Source organism: Oryza brachyantha, chromosome 1, assembly GCF_000231095.2.
Source record: "Oryza brachyantha chromosome 1, ObraRS2, whole genome shotgun sequence".
Lineage (NCBI taxonomy): Eukaryota > Viridiplantae > Streptophyta > Magnoliopsida > Poales > Poaceae > Oryza > Oryza brachyantha.
In genome coordinates, this window is record NC_023163.2 from 14905680 (window position 1) to 14929361 (window position 23682).

Here is a 23682-nt window from a genome sequence, read left to right on the forward strand (position 1 = left end):
TAGTTAGAAAATACATCCAAATACCTTGATTTAAATTTCTTTATTAAGTTAAAAAATTACATCCAATTAGCTTGATTTAAAATGTTTCTGCATCTAAATATGTTGATTTAAATTTCTTTACTAAGTCAAAAAATTACATCAAAATACCTTGATTTCAATTTCTCTACATCCAAACATGTTGATTTAAATTTCTTTACTAAGTTAAAAAATACATCAAAATACCTTGCTTTAAATTTCTGTAAATGCAAATATTTTGATTAAAATGTCTTTATATCCAAATACGTTGATTTTATATTAAAAATGGATCTGACAAGACTATTCCTACAACAAAAAAGGTTTGATTCACTCCTAGATATCAAATTTCATCAGATCACTCATTTCATTAGAGGCATGCACAGATCGATCAGTAATGTAACGTCCCGTTTTTCGCGCGTCGAAAAGTCTATTTTAATTAAAAATCTATTTTTCAAAAATCTTGGTTCTTTGTTTGTCTATTAGGTTTATGTGCCAAATTTCTTACTTCTATCGTTCCGATGAAACAATAAATCCTGTGCTTATTCCCTATATCCTTGGCTCTCTAGAATCTGTGCGATTAAAAATTTAATTCAACAGATTTAATCGTACAGATAAAAATTTCCCGTTTCCGTTCGGAATTTATTCTGGCCTTTAATCGACTCGGTGAATTTTATTCACATTATCTATTATCCGTTTAAAATGATCCAATTATTCCGGACTTCATTTATTCTGGTGAATATTAATTATTCGTCTTATCTAATATTTTCCGCGATCAGCCGGTCGTTACCACTCTGGATTTTCCCTTTTACCCGACCAGATAAATACTTATTTTTATCAGATTAATACTTGATATTTTTTCCATATTATTGGCTACAACTGTTTATTTTGTATGCCTGCAAACACTCAGCAAAGCTAGATGCATGCCTGAGCCATCTCATCCCAATTAACTTGATGTGTCGCTGTCATCGTTCATGTTCATAGCTGGGTGCATGCGCACTGACTGCATGCATGCAACCCTCCCTCAGCCTTTTGAATCGTTGCTCTCGTCGTCCCTGTGCACTGCCATTGTACCTGCTTACTTCTGCCTCGATGCGTCGCCGTCATCGTCTCTGTTCGCCACTGAGCGCACGCATCCACTGCCACCCCGCGTGCACCGTCTGGTTCGTCGTCGTCTTGCGCTCGTCGCAAAGCTACCGAGTCGCCTATATAAAGCAATCTCCACGCCGTCCTCCGTCCTCGGCACGCTACCGCTCCTGCCGCGCGCGCGCATGCCCGGCCGTGCTCGCTGCTCCGGCCTACCGGCCTGCCGCCGTGCCCGAGCTATGCCTCCTCCTTGCTGCCTCCCCCTGTTGCCTCCCGGTGCAAGAAAGAAGAAAAGAAAGCAAGGAGAGAGGGGACGTGAGGGAGATAGAAAAGAAAGAGAGAGAGGGAGAGGGAGGAGAATAGAGGAGAAAAGGAAGAGAGATGGAAGAAAAGGAGGAGAGGTGACAGTGAGAGGACGTGAGAGAGAGTGAAGAAATAAAAAAGAGAGAATAGAGAATAGCAGAGGTACGCTATGGGAGGAAGAGAGAAGAAAAGAAAGAAAGAAAAGAGAGAAACAAGAGAGGTAGCGTGAGCGAGAGAGAATAGAAAAATTAATAATAAATGAGAGTGGATCGTATCGAGCTCCTCCTCATCTATCCCCTCAGTTATCAAAAATAAGTCTAAATGCACTCTTCTTTTTCTAAAACCCATTGTTTCTGTTATATATCTAATAAATCTATATTAGTTTATAATATATTCTATGTCTTATTCTATCCAAGTCCACAATACCTCCGCATAAGACCAGACATATGAACCATGTCTTATTAACTTCCAATCTCTCCAAAAGTATGGTTTATATCCCCTCAAGAATTATTATCTTTTAATAATTCTTTTTCTGCTTTAGATATTCCGTAAACCTTCCAAAATTCATATCTTTTCAACCGTAAGTCCGTTTCCCTCCGTTCAATTTTCAGATTGTCTCTAAAAATATCTCCTATCCTATGGCACTATTAGTTAATTATAATATTATTGTATTTTAGGTCTTGTTGTGTTGTTTCCCTTTTTACGATTAGCGGTTGTCGCAGTGTGTTGCTGTTTCGGACTTCGCTGTGATCGTGGGAGTTCGAGAGCAGCCTTTCATCAACCTCGAGACCTGTGAGCCTCGTCAACCAAAGACCCAGGCAAGCTACCCTTTGATCATATTGTTCCTATATGTATAAATGCTTTAAATTACAAAATTGCATGTTTAACGTACACATTATTTTGATTGATCATCGGTCTAACTGCACATGATCGATGGACCTACCTATTATACACATTATATCCTGTAGGACTCCGATAAACTTATCCTTGTCGCTCCACCATATTGTTACCACGATACTTGCGTCGTCTCAGCGCAGGTATCCGTCATCACTACCCTAGATACTTGTTTATATATTTATATTTATTCATACATGTGGTTTGGAATGTGTGGTTGGGAAAAAAGAATGAGTTGAGAAAGGTTTAGAAAACCCGACTCGAGGAATCGGTGCTTCTTGAAAAGCAAAATGGTATTATGGGAAAAACTTGCGATGCGATTCCATTCCTGTGTGGTATGGTTTCGTAGTCGCGCACAAGGACCGATTCCTTTGGGAAGTTCATCTGATCATTATACAGTGCGACCACACGGGTAGTATGGGATGCCCCGGGTTGAGTAAATAGCTAAAACATGGGTGTCCAGTAGGTTAGCAGTTGAGGCACACCGGAATAGGGAGACTAAGGCATTCTCCTAAGATGGGAGTCTGGCCTAGGCCGTTGGGATACGGCCGGCGCTATACGGTGTGGCCTGAGTAGACGAGGGCATGAGACTTGCCTGATACTTGGTTTTAGAGATTGGCCCAGCTGTGTGACCAAGGATGTCTATGGTTTGGTTATGGAAAGACCTTGTAGTGGATGCTCCTTTGTTTGCCATGTACTATCCCACATGTGCTGGATAAAGTGAGATGTTCACGGCGTGTGGGTAAAGCGTGCGACCTCTGCAGAGTTTAGTTGAACTGTTCAAACAGTCGTGCCCACGGTTATGGGTAGATGTGAGGTGCTCCCCTTAGTGTAGTTTCTATTTTAAAAATTTTTTTATACCAGTGTCCTTCTTTGTGAGGGACGGCCAACCTTTGTGGTTGGAGATGAGTTTGAGTGACTCGGGGTGCGGTTTGACACCGAGTGTGACCGTGATAGCCGGATATTGGGTTGGCAGACCGAGATGGTCGGACCCGGAGCCGAGGTGGCTAGTTAACCGTGAGACTTGGTTAACGGTTGGATTTTGAGAAAATCTGTGAGTTTATATTTTTATGAAGTGAGAAGGATTTTATTAAGGAAATGTTGTTTACTTTTATTCTATCTACTCGAGTTGTTGCAAAGCAACTCGTAGAACGGATTGAGGCGAGATGCTTCTTTCCTATGGGAAAACTATTTGAAAATGTTCACTTAGTGTTTTGCAAAAATTATTTGAAAATAAATGGTTTGCCAAAGTTAACCCGAGCCTTCCCTCGCAGCCTACATTTACATATTTCCAGTAGCTTGCGGAGTACGAAAGTACTCACCCCCTCCTATTATTTTTGTTTCCCTCCTCGTGCTTAAGTTCAGGTACAAGATCAAGGTTGGAGTTTCGTCCCTAGACCCAAATAGTGCCTGTGGAGTTGGTGTCGTAGCTTCGCTAAGTTCCGCTGTTGCTTTCTTTGATTAAAGGTTGCAACCCAGGGTTTACCTGAAGCTACAACATAAATGTATATTATTTATTATTGTGTTTAATCTTATATGTTGATTTCATCATGTTACCGCTGGTACCCGAATCGTGTTTCTGAGACTAGTACCCGAGTGGCGGTTCCGTAGGGAATCGATTCGCCGTTTTCCTACGGCATGCCCACCTCATTGCCATTTCGAAAGTGGCAAAGGCGGCAGGTGTGACAAGTAAGAATGCCGATTTACAGAAAACAAAAGGAGCCCTTTCAGAACTTAGCAGCATGATCAATATTCAGAGAATCAGAGTGATAAATCTGACAACAATATTCCTACAATAACAAAAAAAAAGTTTGATTCACTCCTAGATATCACATTTCATCAGATCTCTCATTTCATCAAAGGCGTACAGATTGATTAGTAAGAATGTTCACAAAAAACAAAAGAGCCCCTTCACTTCTATTGCAATCTGTAAGAACGAGAAACCAAGCAAAGTTAATTAACTTTTTACAAAATAGGCTCTATTACAATCGGACATTCAATATGGCCTTGACAAAACAAGATCATCAGACAATTGGGATTCACTCCGCATTTCACTTTTGAGAATTTTGCTTCTTTTCACAGTTTTGTCACTTCTTTGCACAGTTCTGCTTCTTCTTTCCACACTCAGCTCACGACTTGTAGATGTACGTACAGCCTCCATTTCTTGAGTCCAATATAATCTATCAAGCATACATATATAGTTAAGGATGAGCATACATTTCAGCAATATATTTGTTCAGTATATAATTCGGTATCAGTTTCAGAGGCAGCACAAATGTTCAGTTTCAGCAGAGGCAGAAAAAGCTAAGTGCAGTTTAGTTTTAAAAGTGAAAAGGCAGTAATGGAACTATATATTTGCTTGGAAACAAAGTTATACCTTATAAATCATCATCGCGTTCCAACATGTCATCTACACCATTCTAATTGTCATTGTCGCTACAATATTGCATTGAAGTGTCATCTTCATCCTCAGTATCTTCATTTTCAGAAATATTAGCTGCTTGCTTCTTGTTTCTTGTAATAAGATCTGCTAAATTAGCTTCAATAAGTGTGGCTTCTCCATCTTTCTGATGGTGCATAACATCATCAGCATCACCTTCATGCACTCCATGCTCTGTATCAGAACAATATTCATCTTGATGTGCCTCAAAATAGTGAGCATCGTTTACTGCCACATTATACATATTCTATGTTCAAACTTCTATACAACTTTTCAACCTTTGCCTAAAGCGGTCCTGTAAGTAAAATATCTTTCTTGATTGTGTTGCTAAAATGAAAGGGTCGGACTTGTACCAAAGCGGATTTTTTTTTCTGATTTTCTAGTCCTCCGTCCGATTTTCTTTATTTGATGGTGTTGATCGTTTATTTTATAACATTTTTATATCAAATTATAATAAAATAATTAATAATTATATAAATTTTTAATAAGAAAATGGTCAAATGTATATCCGAAAATCAATGGCCTTAAAAAAATGGAGAGAGTAGAGTGATATAAACAATATGATTAACTACTATCTCATCTAGTTGATGCCGTTAACTTTTGGAGACCATTCGTCTTTGTTAAAACTTTTATGCAATATATAAAATTATAAGTCAATTTTTAAATCCCTTTAGTAATGAATCAAATCATAATAAAATAATTATTTAATTAGATAAATGGTTATACGTAGACCCAAAAGTCAACAACGTCAAATAAAAAACAGAGGAAGTACAAAATTAAAGATGAAATAATGAGATTCTATGTTTAAAGATTTTTTAAAATACACACCTTTTAACCGTTTTAAATCATCAGCACATATTCGTCGTTTTATAACGGCACCCGATTTTTCTTTCTACGTGTCATATGTCCCCCGGAGACTTAAGTTAGAGGGACGTAGGTGGCTGACTGTGAACCCACTACCTATGGCCCCACATGTCAGTCACTTTAACTTAAGTCCTAAGAGTGTATATTTAGGAGGTGGAACTAAAAATTTATCGAACCTAAGGTTTAATAATATAGTGTAAATATTTTGGTTAAATTTTAGCTAAAACATAATACTATGCTAATGTAATTGTTCAGTGGTGAGGAGCTTAAACCCAAACTTCCTTGCGTCTGGTTTCACCACTGTGGTACGTTCTTGGGTTGGGTAGGTAACCGGCACGGAAAATGTTGTAAGAGATTAACCAATTAACAATTGATTATTAATTATAAAATTTTAAAAATAAATTGATATGACTTTTCAAAGCAACTTTTTTATAGAAAATTTTCAAAAAACATACCATTTAGCAGTTTATAAAACGTGCATGCTGAAAACGAGAGAATTTTATTAGGTAGTATCAACGAAGTATATTGACAAACTAATAAATAATAATATTAATTAATCATCGTAGATCTTATCATTATTAGTACAAGTTAGCAATAAAATATATCTATCATCACTAATTAATACTAATTTAAACTTGGTAATTACCCATTAATGACTAAGCACGCTGATTATCACTAAACAATCGCCAATTATCACTATTAGCGAAGGTAGATGAGCTCATCCAACCATTTTGCCCGAATAAACTCATTCAGTATCTTTATATAATATTCTCTTCCTAGACCACCTTATCCAACTTCACCCATGAACCAAATCCATACCAACTTAAATTACCTTTGTTTCTTTTCTTTTTCTTTCTTATCCCTTCAATACAAAGGAGGGCCCACAATCTAGCGATGCTACATATATAGGTTTTGTTTCGCACATCTCCAAATGCCCGATCCATAAGGAATCTAGAGTTTATATGTTCAATTACAGTGGTTTAAAAATATATTTCATCGTAATAGAAACATCCAAATGTTATCAATATAATCCCAGCTTTTAGATCATGGGATTTTTAAACTAAGAATACACAGTTCTGAAAAAGAAAATCGCACATTTGAAGTTGTGCCAAGTAGAGCCAGTTTACAATTATTGTCTTCTGTGAACTGTTTTTTTAAAAAAATCTTTAAGTACTATTTAAATGGTATAAAAAACAAGTGAACATTTACTTTAAACAATAGATGTCTTGGTTATCTTTTGTCTTACCTTCTACTATGCAACTAGTTACTCATTAGTGAGCAAAATCTATTGAGACACATGTATAGATGGTAATGGATCCTTCATTTTATTAGGATATAAAAATTAACAGATAAACTTAAACATAGCTAGGTTAAAATTTTATTGAATTTTGAGCTAGAAATATATAAATATTGAGTTAAGTTACGAAAGGATCAATTGAACAAGGTATACCATTAATAAATTTCCTGAAGAGATTATCTTAAAGTACATATCAGGCACTACCTCCATTCCAAAATATAAGATTTCTAAGTTCTTTGGCAAAAACTAAGGTTGAGGAAAAATATCCTCTTTTAGTCACTTCAGTGGTCAAGAATTTTGAATTGCCTATATTCCCTTCCCAAACATCTAATTGCTTGAAAATGCATGGATTTCCATGCGTTGGAATTAGTGCCTCAGAAATGCTTATATTGTGGTACATTGAGTCCTAGAAATTCTTAAATTTTGGAATGGAGGGAGTAGTAACATGTTCTTGTAGACAGTAGAACTACAAATATAGATCCCATTGTGTAGTGTTTATGATACATGATACTTTTAAATGCACATTTTTTACACATCTTGGTAGGCTCATCAACACACAACTTAACTAGATGAATAAAAGCTGCTTCTGACTACTAGCCAAAATTTCAACAGATAGGCAACAATGGGTATTAGTCACAATGCTTCCTTATAGACATTCCCTAAACTGTCAACATGATTCAGCATGCTACTTGATCTACAGGTTTATTTTTATGACTTTGCTGGTTGTTTGTGTCAATTCAATTCCGAGCAGGTTCTCATGTAGAACTGATGAAGAAACCTGAAGGTGCTTATGCTCAGCTAATCCACCTCCAAGGGACTCAACAGGAAGCTGAAGCCCCTAATGACGACCCTGACATGATAATACGAAGCGGTTCGGGTTCTAGGTCTATAAATATAAAACCAAGAAGCCAAAGTACCTCATTTAGGAGATCATCAATTACCAAAGGCTCTTTTGGGCATAGTGGTAGGCATCCTATTCCTGCTCCCCTTGACTTTTCAGATCCCATGGAATTCGAGGATGATCTGGGCAAGGAGATTACAGACAAAGTGTCTAGTGGCCAGAAGAAAGCTTCAATCAGTCGGCTATTCTATCTGAACAAACCGGAAGCTTTCGTTCTTGCACTTGGTTCTGTAACTGCTGCAATGCATGGACTCGTATTTCCAGCATTTGGTATATTGATTTCAAGTGCAATAAAGACCTTTTATGAGCCACCATCAGAACTGCTGAAGGATTTCAGGTTCTGGGCAAGCATGTTTGTTGTCATGGGAGCTTCCGCATTTGTTCTGATTCCAACCGAGTACTTCCTCTTTGGATTAGCAGGTGGGAAGCTTGTGGAACGTATACGTTCACTGACATTCCAAAGTGTCATGCACCAGGAGATCAACTGGTTTGACAAACCTGAACACTCTAGGTGTGCATATAATCTCTCTCATCATAATTTTCTACCTTTTGTCCTTGAATTTATTGTGTCAAAATTCCATGTTCCAATACTGAAACCAATGTCATGGGTAATACTCTCAATTACTTGAACCAACTGAACAACACACGTAATTTAAAAACATTGACCAAATATTTTGGCATGTATTATTTTTCTTACTAATATTTCATAGTCGTATGTCTCGTATTTTCCCAATTAAGAATTTTAACATTATAAAACTATATTTATAACTCATGAGTTTCCCTGAAACATAGACTAGTTTCCACTGGGATGTGGTGCGAAAATTGTTTTTCATAAACAAGGGCCGACAGAAAAAGACAAGTGCATTTTGATGAACAGTACATATGCTCGTTAGCATCTGCTCACAAATTTGGTATGTGCTAAATTAATTCAAGTGGATTGATGCATACATAGGAACATGTATTATCACCTTCACCAAACGTGCATCCAGATTGATGCAGGCATTCAGAATTCAAACTTCCATCCCATGTTCAATTCCTTGAAATTTCCTTGCATAAATCTCAAAGTGCTTTTCGATGGTTAAGATGGCATATGTAATAAACGTGTGGTTTTAGATCCCCCAGATTTTATATATTAAGGAAAGAGCTGTACTCGTCAGCTAGCACTGTCTTTCTACTGTTGTTCTCACTCCACAAATCTCAACATTTGTTGTAGTGGATCAATTGGTGCAAGGCTATCTGTTGATGCTCTGAATGTGAAGCGCCTTGTCGGGGACAATTTGGCACTTAATGTACAGACTTTATCAACCATCATATCAGGTTTTGCAATTGCAATGGTGGCAAACTGGAAGCTGGCATTGATTATAACAGTGGTAGTTCCTTTGGTGGGCTTCCAAGCCTATGCTCAAATGAAGTTCCTAAAAGGTTTCAATAAAACCGCAAAGGTACATACAATTGACTAACCATGACCATTTTTTTCTGCACGTGCATTATCATGCAATAAGCTCTTCAATTTTATTGTTTTGTGGGATGCATCATGCAGCTAAAGTATGAAGAGGCAAGTCAAATAGCAACTGATGCAGTCGGAGGCATCAGAACTGTAGCTTCGTTTTGTGCTGAACAGAAGGTGATGGAAGCCTATGCGAAGAAATGTGAATCTCCAGTAAGGCAAGGAATAAGGGAAGGTGTTGTTGGTGGCTTGGGATTTGGCTTCTCCTTCCTTGTGTTCTACTTCACTTATGCTCTCTGCTTCTATGTTGGAGCAAAGTTTGTTCAGCAAGGAGTAGCAACGTTTCCTGATGTGTTTAGGGTGAGTAAACTTTCTTGTCCATTTTTGCTTAGCATTGACATTTCAATCTTCTAGTCAACTCTTTACCAGTGGTTGTCACTTGTCAGGTCTTCTTTGTATTAGTTCTGGCTACCAGTGGAATCTCGCGTACAAGTGCAATAGGCGCAGACAGCACCAAGGCTAATGAATCGGCGGTCTCCATCTTCGAAATCCTCGACCGTAAATCGAAGATTGATTCCAGCAGCGAGGAGGGCGTGGTTGTTGCAAGTGTGAGGGGTGACATTGAGTTTCAAAACGTGTGCTTCAGTTACCCACTACGCCCAAATATTCAAATATTCAAAGATCTCTCCTTGAGCATCCCCTCTGGAAAGGTTGGTTTCAATCTGATCCGAGAAATGAATATATTTAGTTTATTAACACATTGCTATCTAGTGCTGAGCATTCCCAGAAGTACATTATCCCATCGTATATCATGAAAGTAGAGGATGATTGGTAAAAATTGAGATTCAACAAAACATCTATCTCATTATATCAGGAGAGAGAGAAACCCTATATTTGAATATTCTTTCTCCATTCTCTAAAGAGATACGAAGGATGTCATATATGGATGATTTGCTGGAGTAAAAAAGATATGAAAGATAAGACTATTTTAGATAATCATCCAAAGATATGAAAATAAAGATATGAATGAATAAATTTTTAGATAAGTCATGGGCGATGATCTTAACCAGATGAAAACTGTCGTTTCTTTCAGACTGTTGCACTGGTCGGAGAGAGCGGAAGCGGGAAGTCCACCGTGATCGCGCTGCTCGAAAGGTTCTACGACCCAGATTCCGGCAAGATCCTCTTCGACGGGGTGGACCTCAAGACACTGAGAGTCGGCTGGCTCCGTCTGCAGATGGGGCTCGTGGCGCAGGAGCCGGTCCTGTTCAACGACACCATACGCGCCAACATAGCCTACGGGAAGCAAGGAGAAGGGTCAGAGGCGGCGGAGGAGGAGATCAGGGCCGCCGCCGAGACGGCGAACGCACACCAGTTCATCTCGGCGCTGCCCGACGGGTACGACACGGTGGTCGGCGAGCGGGGGGTCCAGCTCTCCGGCGGGCAGAAGCAGCGCGTGGCCATCGCGAGGGCCATCGTGAAGGACCCCAGGGTGCTGCTGCTGGACGAGGCGACGAGCGCGCTGGACGCGGAGTCGGAGCGCGTGGTGCAGGAGGCGCTGGACAGGGTGATGGTGGGCAGGACGACCGTGGTGGTGGCGCACCGCCTGTCGACGGTCAGGGGCGCGGACGTCATCGCCGTCCTCGGGAACGGGGCGGTGGCGGAGAAGGGCCGGCACGACGAGCTGATGCGGATAAAGGATGGGGCCTATGCTTCGCTCGTTGAGCTTAGCTCAAGTTCGATGTAATTAACCTTTTCAAGCCTAGACAAATCACTCTTAGATATTTGACACCGATTGTCACCATTAGACTTCGCCGGCTGTTATTGAAAAGGGTTAATGTTTACATGTAAATTTGCAGTAGGAAGAGCTTTATAGTGTGTTTAGTCAAACGCTCATTTTTATCTATATAAATTTCATCGAAGGAAATATATACATACATCGAACCGACCCGAGAAAGTCCTATCAAATCTACTCAACTGGTTGACGGATTGAACTTGCATCGTGAAATCTGACGTCTTTGATCTGACAGTTCGCTTCGTTGAAAAGGTTGGTGATGCACTGATTTATGCCCTTATAATCGACTCACATAGATACATACACATATCTTTTAAATAATCTTAACAAATATAAACTTTAACTTTTCTAACAAATCGACACCGAAACTAAGTGACTATATAACACTTATTCCGTTACCATAACCAAACTATGCAATCTATCACCGAATAGATCTCAATTTATCTCCTCCAATCGGACTTCTCCTTCCTTTCTGATATGATCATCATCTCCGGTCCGGTTCGGACTCCATCAACTCCTTTTACCTTCTATCCGACCCAACTTTGGCCATTTAATTATTCCGTAATATAATTATTTGGTCACCTGCATCCAAATTCACATCCTTGCGATTAATGGCTAAAACCAATTTTTGTTGTTAACACATCAAATACAATCGCCAAGCAGAAGTGAAGTGTTATCTCATATATCGAGAGGCTGAACTTAGGTAACCCCGTGTCTACATCTAACCATTGATCTTTGCGTTTTGTTAGACACCCCATATATTATTACCGATCTAGATCGTCGATAGTTGGTGCGCCAGGTAGGGAAGCTACTTCGAAGGTTTTGATGAGATCAATGGACTCAAACGTGAAGATCATGAAGACAAAGTTTTCCCTAGGGCAAAACCTCAAGTTTGGAGGCATCAGACTTTTCGCCGATCAGGATAGTGCACTCTCTTTCATGGATTCTGAATCATTTGAATCTGAGGAAGTGTGCCACTTCGTACCAGACAACTCGGCGCCAGTTGAAGACGAGATCAGATCCAATCTAGATCTCACCATACAATCTCCTGAGTTGGCACCTCTGCCACTCGGGATCGACGTCAACGCCAAGCAGACCGTTCAGCTAGTCACCTCAGACACCTACAACAGCTCGGGAAGCTTTTCGTTTCCCCCTTCACCACCACTCGGACGTCAATAAATGAGGCCAAGAAGAAGCTCCAGGAGGAACAAGCGGCTAAACCGGCCTAGCAGAGGAAGCAAGAAGATGAACGTCAACAAGTTAAAGCTGAAGCCAGACACCAACGTGAGAACCAATCTCACGAAGAGTTGAGGAACCAATCGTGCATGGTGTAGCGTGATCTACTCCAAACTTAGGTGAAGGGGCACACAGTCTTCAAGACTCCCCAACAAAACGCATGAGTGGCATATATCTACTTGGTGGCATCCTCGAACAACTCCCGGACCATCCGGTTACGGGGACAATTCATAAGGTGAATGTGATGGTTACTACCACCACCATCCAACGGTCTCAACATCACTCCAGAAATCCACCTTTCTGATTAAAGGACTAGTCATCTAGATCTACTCGATCCAGGCGTCCATCTTCTAAGTGACCATTAAGCTCCATGTGGTTAGGCCGAGTATCTGCCGACTCAGAGCTTAGGAAGGAGCTCGCCGAGAAACGACGGATGAGGAGAAGGAGGAGCTAGGAGAGGTGGCGGCGAGTATGAGGAGCTAGGAGAGGTGGCAATGAGGAGGAGGAGGAGCTCGATCACTCAATACCAACGTAGTATCAAATGGTATTGGATGATATCAGCTAGTACGATAAGTATTATATTTGGTACTAAACTTGTATCATGTCTAGTACCAACGAGTATTGTCAGTACCATCTTAGATATCTCGCTGGTACCATCTTGATATCATTTGTTACCTATAAAGTGTCAGCTAATACCACCCTAATATTAGTTGGTACTATTAACGGGTACCGTGTTGGTATCAGATTGATATCGGTGAGACATCATATTTGATACCTCATATGAATCATCTCGTTCTAAAATGGGATAATGTACAATAGCATGCCCTAAATTTTATTAGTACGATTATGTGGTTCTCCCAAATGTAATATTTATTTTACAATAAATATGAACGTGGGTACGTGTGTTAGAGAAACTAGTTCACCGTAAAAAAGTAAAAAAAATCATCTGATTATACATGAGTCGAACTTTAAAATAAAAATTTTACTCACACAAAACACATAGTGCCACTGGTGGGAGATGGTGCCACGTATCTTATAAAATTTAAGAAGATTAATTAAGGTATATGGTAGTAATTGGAGAGTCGTGAGGAGTGCGGTATAAGAAAATAACGCGCTACATGTGTTATAGTAATACTATATATATATATATATTTATTTATTTGAGAAAACAATTCAACTATTGTAGGAAAATCAAAGCGAACAATTTGGGCTCCTTGCAAACATATAAATTTTGCAATTTTTTTTCGTAGGAATTCGAGAAGTCCTCCATCCTAAAGAAGGTCTCGAAACAATTTCCACAGGAACATGGAATATATTTTTGCTGTACTCTTGGGGTAAAAAGAAAAATGGAGCTATGCGTGTATTTTGCTTCAAAATGGAAACAAGTTGCAAGCTGTTTGTACGTACGTAGAGCATCTCACAGTCACAGATTACCCCAGAGCGATCCTATCCTTGTCTGGTGAAAGGACAGCTAGTGATCGATGCCGTACGGGATATTTGCCAACAAAATCTATGCCCTTTTAATTAGCTGTGGCTCTGCTTCTCCTTGGGCCGGAAGATCAAACGCCCCAGCGGAATGTCGCCGGGAGAGTGTGCGATCGATCGATCGATCGATGGTGTGGTGGTGGGTTAGGCGATCGTGATCGGCGGCCAGCCCCACCGGCCGGCCGGCCGACGGCGACCGAAAGCTAGCGACACTTGCCGGAGCTGGCGGCTAGCGGCGCCGCGACCCGTTTGTCCGAGCGTGCGCCCCTCCAACTTCGAAAATTCCGGTCTTCAATTATTTATTAAAGAGATTTGCTAACTGTCAGCCTCGTAAATTTTTGTGGTGTCTTGCACTCAAATTTTTATTAAATACTTACTCTAAATACAAGACAAACATATACATAAATCCCTCTCAAAAAGTACTACTACAATATTATAAAGTTATTAAATTTTATAGATTTATTTTAACACAATTTTAGTTTTTAACATTTTATAAGTTTAATCAACTATCATGCTAAACCGCACATATTGTTGACCGAAAAGAGTACAAACTTTTACCACTTGTCCTTTTTATAAAAGTTTTATGTGTGTTTAAAATTACATCATAGTATGTGCTTACATAGTTTACAAGTAATCAAACATAAAATTGGTCAAGCGAACGGTGCCAATTAAAAAAGAACGAGATACTATCATCAATACCCTAACTAGCTAGCTACCCCACTGTAGTTTACACCAACATAGAAGAGGGACATTCTTAACATGCCACTCGGTTCCCACGATCGTGACCCTAGAGCCTCTTGCACTCCTTTCCATTCTTTCACTCATTTCCATTCTTTCTTTTGCTCCTTTGATTTTAGCTCTATTGATATAGCTTTTCATCCCGACTAACTATATAACAAAATCTTTGTTAAAATAAGATAAATTTAAACTAGATAATACCAGCTGATACCAGATAACATTAATTATATATATATATAAATAATATCATCGTATATATTATATCGCGAGACAGCACGAAGGACGCGAGTGATTGCGAGGGAGAGCGGGGATGGCAAAACAGCACGGAGAGAAACAGTATTGAAGGCGACGTAAAAAGACCCCATCCAGGACGCGAGTCCGTTGGGTAGTTTTTCTGCTAAAATACAAGTGCACCACCTGCTCCTTGTATTTACTATTTCTACTAAATACAAGGAGTATATGTCTGCGAACGGCTAAAACTGAAGAAGAGAGCCACAGCTAGCTCTCACAAGGTCCGGTCTTTTTAAAGTTCTCTCCCAGCTCGATCGGTCTGATCAGCTCTGCCATGAGGGAGCGCGAGAGAGAGCAACCCAGGCCCAGCGGCGGCGACGACGACGGTGGCCGCGGTGCAGGTGGGAGGAGGCGATCGCCCGGAGCGGCGGGAGCGGGGCGCGTGCCGCTGCGCCGGCTCCTCTTCGCCTTCGCGGACGGGGCGGACGCGGCGCTGATGGCGGCGGGCGCGGCGGCGGCGGCGGCCAACGGGATGGCCAAGCCGCTCCTGAGCTTCGTCGTCGGCGACGTCATCCACGCCTTCGGCTCCAGCGCCTCGCCGGACGACGTCGTCGCCAACGTCACCAAGGTAAATATGCGTCCTCTCCTGAGTCTCCTCTCCTGCAGTCCTGCTCCTGCGCATGGCCTTCGTGCTACTACATGCCATGCGAGAAACGTGTCTTTTTTTTTTTGATCGGATATGAAGATAAAGGTGACGATTTTTTTGATTTTCTAGTCATCCGTCCGATTTTCTTTATTTGATGGTGTTGACCGTTCATTTTATAACATTTTTATATCATATCATAATAAAATAATTAATAATTATATATATATATTTAATAAGATAAATGGTTAAATGTATCCGAAAATCAATGGCCTTAGATAAAAAAAATATAGTGGAGAGAGTAGTTATTTAGTGATATAATCATATAAACGATACAATTAACTGCTATCTCGTCTAGTTGATGCTGTTATCTTTTAGATTTGCATTTTACCATTCGTCTGGTTTAAAACTTTTGTGCAATATATAAAATTATAAGTATTTTAAATCAAATCATATTATATATGTTACTGAGTCGAGCGTTTTAAACTTTAACTATTAACTATTAATAATCGTAAAATAAAAAAACAATCACGTAAGAATGATCTATTTATCAACAAACTATCATAATATGCAACTATTTAGATTTAAAGTAAGTTTCTTTTATAAACATCATTGGTCAAAGCAGTATCTGGATATTATATACGTACCTAGCTAACTGTAGCTATATTTTGAAATGTTAACTGTAGCTATATTTTGAAATAAAATGAGTAGATCCTCCTAACGACACTATTTGCCACAGTTAAAATAGGTACAGAATTTCTACGCTTCTCTACCTCTTCGACACACATATTAACCGTTTTATGTTGCATATGCCGTGGTGCCTGATTTTTCTTTATACAAAGTGGCATATGCCGTGGGCACTGCTTCTCCCCTGAAAATACGTTGTCTGGTTCAGGGGCAGAGCCAGTAGCTTTTTTATGGTGTCAAATGACAATAATAAAATTTCACAAACATTATTAAAAAATATATCATATTATTTTTATGTGTATTATTTTTAATAAGTAATAAAGATAACACCAATAAATTTTCTCGTCCAACTACACTTGTTTTTTCAAGGCGAAGTTATGCGCACATGCTGTACATGTGCGACCTTTGTGTGAGGCCAGGCACGATACCGTACCGGTTGCCAGTACGCACAGTACTTCCTCCTGCAGGGTGGTCATCACTCATCACTTTGAATCGCTTTTTTTTCCCTTTACGAAACACACAGCTACTCGTAGCAGGGGTGCACATTCATCTTAATAAATATATTCATGTTATATATTTATATATATAAGCGTATATTTAGGGGTGAGGCCAGAGATTTCTAAAACCTAAGGTTTAATAATAGAATATAAATTTTTTGGATAAATTTTAGCTAAAACATAATACTATGCTAATGCAATTTTTCAGCTGTGAGGAGCTTAAACCCAACCTTTATTGTGTCTGGTTCCACTGCTGCATGATTTTTTTATTTTTTAGTAAATAATATTATTATTATTGTTGAAGAAAATATTTTCACCGTATAAACTTTTTAGCTATATCAACACTGGCATGACAAGACAATGTTATCATGCAAAATGTTTGGCGTGATAGAAGACCAACACTAGCAGGGTCAAAAAGTTTGCATAGTAAAAATATTTTTCTACAATTAGTACTAAAATTATTTATTAAAAATTAAAAAAAAAAAGTTCCGCCGCATATAGTGACGAAGTGACCCCGGATAACAGCTAATCACTGTTCAGTGGATCGAGGACTTCAGGACCCAAAGCCTCTTGCGTATCAGTAGAGGTCAGAATGGATAGGACACAGAAGCCTATGGAATCACTCCCGTATAAAGTTTTCCTTTGTATTTTCTATGTCCAGAGGCCCAGATGCGTTGGCTATCTTTTGTCTTGACCTTCAACTATGCAACTAGTTACTCACCGTCTCAAAATAAATCAATATTTTACTTTTCACCTACAATATTTAACTGTCTTATTTAAAAAAATTTACAATTAATATATTTATTTTTATTAGATAATAAATCATGAATATTATTTTACATGTGACTGATTTTTTTATAATTTATTGAATTTTTTTAAATAAAATGAATGATCAAACGCTGAACACGAAAACCAAAGAATTGATTTTTTTATAGAGGGAGTACTCATCAGTAAGCAAAATCTATCGAGGAGATGGTAATGGATCATTCATTTTACTAGGATATAAAAATTAATGGCTAAGCTTAAACTTTAAAATTTTATTAAGTTTTGAGCTAGAAATATATAAATATTGAGTTAAGTTACGAAAGGATCAATACGTGTTCACCCATTGCCACCCGAAAGCGCACACCATCTCGACCATACAGGGTTGCGAAAAACCGTAAGTGGCATTATTGGCTTGAAGTTGAAGACTTTAAAACGTGTGGCTCCTCTTCTTTTTTCCCGTTTAGTCGTTCTCCCAATACGTGCATCTTATTTACGCAAAGTGATGTACATGCATGTCATGTGCCGCCTTTGTACTGCAGGAAGTAAGGCGCAGTGGTGCTCGTACGCGCGACTTTCCTCTCAACTTGTTCCGTATTAGCACGTTGCAAGTACACACGTCATCACACAACAAATTAATTTCTTTTAGTCAATTTTATTCTAAGATAAACTAACGTTTATTTTCATATTATTATTGGTAAGTGAATTGAGAAAAGTATTTCTTTTAACACCCTTTGTTCATCCACCAATCAATACTATATTTTCACCGATGGAGTTATTCTGATAACTTTTTTTTCCTCCCTACTAAAATATAGGAATCTTGGTCCGTTGCTACCCCAATTCTTATCATTCGAGCGCGAATTGAGAAAAATATTTCTTTTTTAACACCCTTTGTTCATCCACAAATCAGTACTATTTTTTCACCGATGGAGTTATTTTGATCTTTTTTCTTCCTCCCTACTAAAATAGCATTGGGAATTTAGAAATCTTTTTCTGACGGATGATTAAAGACATATCTGGTCCGTTGCTACCCCAATTCTTATCAATATGTTACTAGTGGAAGGCTTATCTTGCCAAAAATTTGGTAGTACAACAGACTATTTTTGTAGCAAACAAAAGGTGACCAAAGTATTGGCATGGCTAGTTTGGGCATCAAACCGAAATATGTTAATTGAATGTCACCTCGTTTCTTTTTCTCCTTTGCCTCTCGAAATATTTTTTTGATTTGTACTGTATACTTGCATATAAAGTATCGCTTTCCGACGTACTCGCTCCATATGCAAATATTTAACGCTGGTAAGTTAAAAAATAAACTAGCCAACAGTCAAACAAAACAATTGGCATCGAGCAGTACTATTATAGTTTGATTGTTTATGATAGGGGTGATTCTTTGGTTTTTTTTTCATGGACTTATGTGGACTTCTCATATATCAGTAAATTTCTAAATTAGAAACTATCTTACCAATTATAGAACTTTCATATGTTAGAAAATATCTTTCCAATTAGAAACATTTTCTATATATTAGGCTTTATATAAATATAATTTTTAATCCTAAAATTTTGACAAATGTGCGATGTATATCTTTAGATCCAAAGTTTAATTGTAATTTTTTAATCATATCATCGATGATGATAACAAGACAATGAATGCTCGTATTCAACACCATGTCACAATTATGCTAAATATAAGATCAATCAATTGTTCTATAGACGTCTAAATAGTCAAATCACTGAAACTAATATTAGAGATAAATGCCCACTAAATAGGAATGTCCGGTAAATAGGAATGGGTATCTGGTGTTATAGAAATTTTTTGTTACCACCATGTTTTTATGTGATCTGTCAAATGATGCATCACTATAAAATATTTTCAAATCACAAAAAGATATGCGTACCTCATGATAACAATGATATAGAAACCCAACTAATGGAAACTATTATTCGTATTTTAGTTTGTTAAAATCTATCATATATTTAAAAAAAACTACAAGAATTCGTGTGATAAATGGTTGCTAGGTATTATATGACCATTTAATATTTGATTTAAATATCTTCTTATGTATTATAAGAAGACACGATGAATTTATTTTTAAACTCATAATTTAGATTATGAATTACGTGTTATTTGAGAGTTGCGCAGTTGTTTCGTCCCTTTGATATATACAAACATTAACAATTCTATTTATTATAAGAAGACAGAAGGTTGTATATAATGCAACTCATGTTTGTATAGAGTTTAAACTTTATGTTAATATTAGATAATGTGAATAATTTATTTAATTAAAATTATCCTTGTAATGTGTAAACTTGATACTATAGTAATTTTAAAATTAGTGTATCAATTTGTTGCTGTAATATTTCTAAAATTAGCATATAATTTGGTCTTGCAAGTTTTGCAATTACCGTCCAAACTTGAAAACTTATGATTTATTATAATATGGTCCAATCTATAATTAATTATGTAAAAATGTAATAGGCAATATCAACTGGTGATTTGTTGTTATTTGTCAAAGTTTTCTTAAATAATCAAATTAATAAATACTTGATAGGCAAACAAATTCGATGTTTGGTTTACATATGGTTGCATTAAAAAGAATGAATAATATCTTATTTGTATTATTAAATTAAGCCACAGCATTAGTACGAGTAAAGTACTAGTGTTCAAAGAGTAACCTATAGAATTCCCATAAATCAAATATTTGTTGGACTAAAAACTATTCCGAGGCAATAGTTTCCCAAAACAACTCTTAATTTTATAGCATTTCCAAAAGCTGGCATCTGTGGAGCCAAATTTTTGCCTTATAGCAGGATTCCCAGCCCGAGAAAATCTCACGTCCTGCATTCCAACTGTTCACATACGCACATATACATGCATACAATGATCAAATTTCTGCTCCTGATTAAGTACTCTCCCAGATTAATGTTGAACTTTGTTTGTGAATATTAAATTCTACTAGGTATTGCAATGATCAAATTAAGTAGTACAACTGCTGCTTTTGTTTTTAATAGTTTGAAACATCAAGGAAAGGGCTGCTTTTTTTTTCCTGTATAACCAAGGGTAACCAGTAAAAACTCGAACACCTTTGGTGCTCTTTGCTTGTTATTTATAGTTATTTGGCATGTTCTGTAAAAATAATTCCCTTGGCCTTCTCTTTTTGTGTTTCTGCAATTGTTGCCTTTTCAGAACTAAGTAGATAACAAATATGTATTTTGGTTTCTGGGTTGTATTGATAGCCCAGGGCCGTGTTCGTTTAGGGTGAGAGGCAGTGTTAGTTATCCGGCGTGGAAAACGTAATAATAGATTAGTGCATGATTAATTAATTATTAATTATTAAAAAATATAAAATAAATTAATATAGTTTTTTAAAACAACTTTTATATATAAAACTTTTATCGTTTAACGGTTTGAAAAGCGTGCATGCGAAAAAAAAAGAAGCCCCGGCCGAAACGGCCCAGGAGTGAGTCCGTCCACGCAATTGGGCTAGGATCATCCAATACTATTAAAAATTAACTGAGAAGGGCTCGTACTGTTGCGATGACAAAAATTAAAGTTTCTAGAGCTCTCTTTCTAAGAGAATTAGGTGATTTTTAGTCTAAAATTTTTTAGATGTTCGTCGCACATAAATTTTTGGGACTCTAATTTTAGTCGTATTTTAGAGATGTTGGATAAGATACAGAAAAGATGAGAAATTTCGGAGGTGGTGATAAAAAATTGACCGGGAAGTAAGGCCCAAAATGAATGTTTTATATGCCCGAATTGAAAAAAGTTCACTAGAGATGTCTGCACTTGAAACGTGAAACCGCGTTTGTTTTTCGTCCTTTAACTAGAATATCAGAAATATGTACCTCTAAACACATATGATCTGTCAAAAATACACCTCGACAGTATTGACTCATATTTTAACTATTTTTTACTGATGTAGTATTGAATCCTACACGTCATGTTATTTTATTTTTTACTCTTCCCTTTTCCTTCCCTTGTCTAGCTGTCTTCCTTCCTCTTTTCTCTGTTGCTCTCCCGTCCTGGGATGGTGGGCGAGCGGCGGCAGGCTTACAACGGGCTGGGCGGGCGGCGATGGCGGGGGCGTGGTCAGCGGGCGACGACGGGGGCTGGGGTGCGGACGGCGGCGGCTGCCCATCACTTGATCACTCCATCGAGCTAACGACAGCACTGCACATACGTGCGACAACCTAGCTGATCGACTTAAACCTGCAGTATAGTAGCTCGGTCTAGCTAGCTAGGTCATGGCCATGAACAACACCAACAACAAGCTGCAGGTCGACGCGGAGAATCCGGCGGTGGTGCCGGACGACGACGACCTGGCGCAGCGCGCCAACTGGCTGCGCACGGCCGTGTCGGGCACGAACGATGGGCTGGTGTGCTCGCAGCGCGACGTGGAGCTAGCTGGCACAGCTGGACCGCGGCGGGAAGCGTGGCGGGGAGAGTAACAGAGAAGAGAGGACGGAGAGAGAGATAGGAGATGAAAGAAGAGAAGGGAGTAAAAAAAAACTGACATGTGGAACTTATCAGACGCCACGTCAATAAAACCAGTTCAAAGATAAGTTAATATTGTCGAGGAACTTTTTTAAACGGATTATATGAGTCTGAGATACACGTTTATGGTATTCGGTTAATCGACAAAAAATAAACTCGAGTTTAACTTCAGTCACCTCTAGCGGACTTTTTCTGCGTGAATTTGACAAGAAATCAGTCAGGTCACACGCTCATTTCTGACTCGGCCCAGCGTGAGAAATTGGACATTATGCTATTCCTAAAATAGGGTTTCGCTAGAATGCTATTTCGCGTATTGGTACATTTAAAATACCACTCCGAGCACGGGATCACCAATTGTTTTGCCACTTCGGCCATTTCTCAGTATTTTGCTAGTTTTTCCGACTTGAGGGGACGAAAATACCCTCTTGTTCTTTTCTCTTCTCGCTGGGAGGCCGAGCAAAACAGACGCCGGCTCCTTCTTTTCTCCTTCTTGTAGGTCTCTCGCTCCGGCGACGGCGGTCTGGCTACGAAGCGATGACGTCGGCCTGGTTTCGGCGACACCAGCGGCTCCGACGATGGCGTAGGTCGTCGTCTCGTCAATAGGAGGAGGCGACACCGAGCCGGGTTGGGGACAGGTTGGCCCGGACGGAGGAGGCGATACCGATGGTGGCGGTGAGGCAGCGGGGGATGCCTGCACCTAGGGCGATGGCGATGCCGAGGGCTGCGGTGAGGCGACACGGGGTGCGCCGATGCGGCGGCGATGAGGCTCCGACACCGCGCGATGCGGGCGCGGTCTCCGACAAGGGCTGAGGCCACTGCTTGCTGTCGGAGAAGCCGGAGCTAGAGCGGGGATGAGGGAAGCGATGGCACTCACGGTGGGAGCCATGGTGATGCCAGCTCCCAGCGAGTGGCGGTCGTCACCTCGTCGTATTCACGGAGGAGAGGAGGAGAGGAGAGGATCCCAATCTGGATTAGATCTCTCCCTTGCCCGATCTGAACGAGTTTGGCTCAGTGGTATTTTTGTCCCCTCAAGTCAAAAAAAAACCAGCAAAAAGATGAGGAATGACCGAAATGGCAAAACAAATGGTGATGCCGTGCTCGGAGTGGCATTTTAAATGCGCAAATACGCGGAGTGGCATTCTGGCAAAACCCTGTTTTGGGAATGGCATAATGTCCAATTTCTCGCCCAGTGTCCTCCTTCTCCGTCGCTCCACCTCCCCAGCTCCGTCGTGAAAGGGAGATGCGTGCATACACACACGATACACCGCCACCGCGGCCGCCGCTCCCCCTGCGGAAGCGGCAGCGGTATGAGGTGAGCGCGAACCGTCCATCGATCATGGAAGAACGCGGGATCTCCACTGAAAACGAGCATTTCTTGGGGTTGGGGAGAAGAAGGCGATAGTCCTGAGGGCATACACAGTGCAAGTGCCTCTATCGCGTGGTCTCAGATAAAAAAGTCATGCCACGTAGGACAGAGCCACATCAGGATACACCTTCCACAGTGCACAATACTTTGGATGGGTCCCACCAAAACTTTTCTCTCTTTTTCCAAAGTGTCCTCTCTCTCCTCTCTTTCAGAGTCTCTCCCCTCTCTCTCGATCTCTCCTCCTCTCTCCCGGTTCTTCTTCTCCTCGGCAGCGGACGGCGCGGTGGACGGCGGCGCGTCCTCGGCGGTTGACGTGTCTTCGGCGGCGGCGCGTACCCTCGATGGCCGGCGCGTCCCCTTGGTGGCTAGATCTGGGGGCGGCGGGCAGCGGCGCGTCCCCTCGGTAGCCCGTGGCAGTAGATCGGGGACGGCGGGCGGGCCGCGGCGGGCGCGTCCCCTTGGCAGCCAGATCTAGGGGCGCCGGGCGGCGACGCGTCCCCTCG

At 39.9% G+C, this 23682-nt stretch overlaps 1 protein-coding gene across 2 annotated transcripts; it reads left to right on the top strand.

Moving 5' to 3' along the window:
• The first annotated feature begins 1570 nt into the window (after nt 1–1570).
• LOC107303480 (ABC transporter B family member 11-like) lies at nt 1571–11185 on the top strand. Of its 2 annotated transcripts, XM_040528324.1 has the most exons (7): nt 1571–1621; nt 2124–2219; nt 7648–8308; nt 9011–9239; nt 9338–9604; nt 9691–9954; nt 10338–11185. In XM_040528324.1, exons 3-7 carry the CDS (start codon nt 7665–7667, stop codon nt 10989–10991), a joined length of 2058 nt encoding a protein of 685 aa, XP_040384258.1. In that variant the 5' UTR covers nt 1571–1621; nt 2124–2219; nt 7648–7664; the 3' UTR covers nt 10992–11185. The 2 variants fall into 2 exon arrangements, with proteins under 2 accessions (XP_040384258.1, XP_015688313.2); XM_015832827.2 differs by lacking the exon at nt 1571–1621 and having other exon boundaries at nt 2014–2219.
• The last annotated feature ends 12497 nt before the right edge of the window (nt 11186–23682 follow it).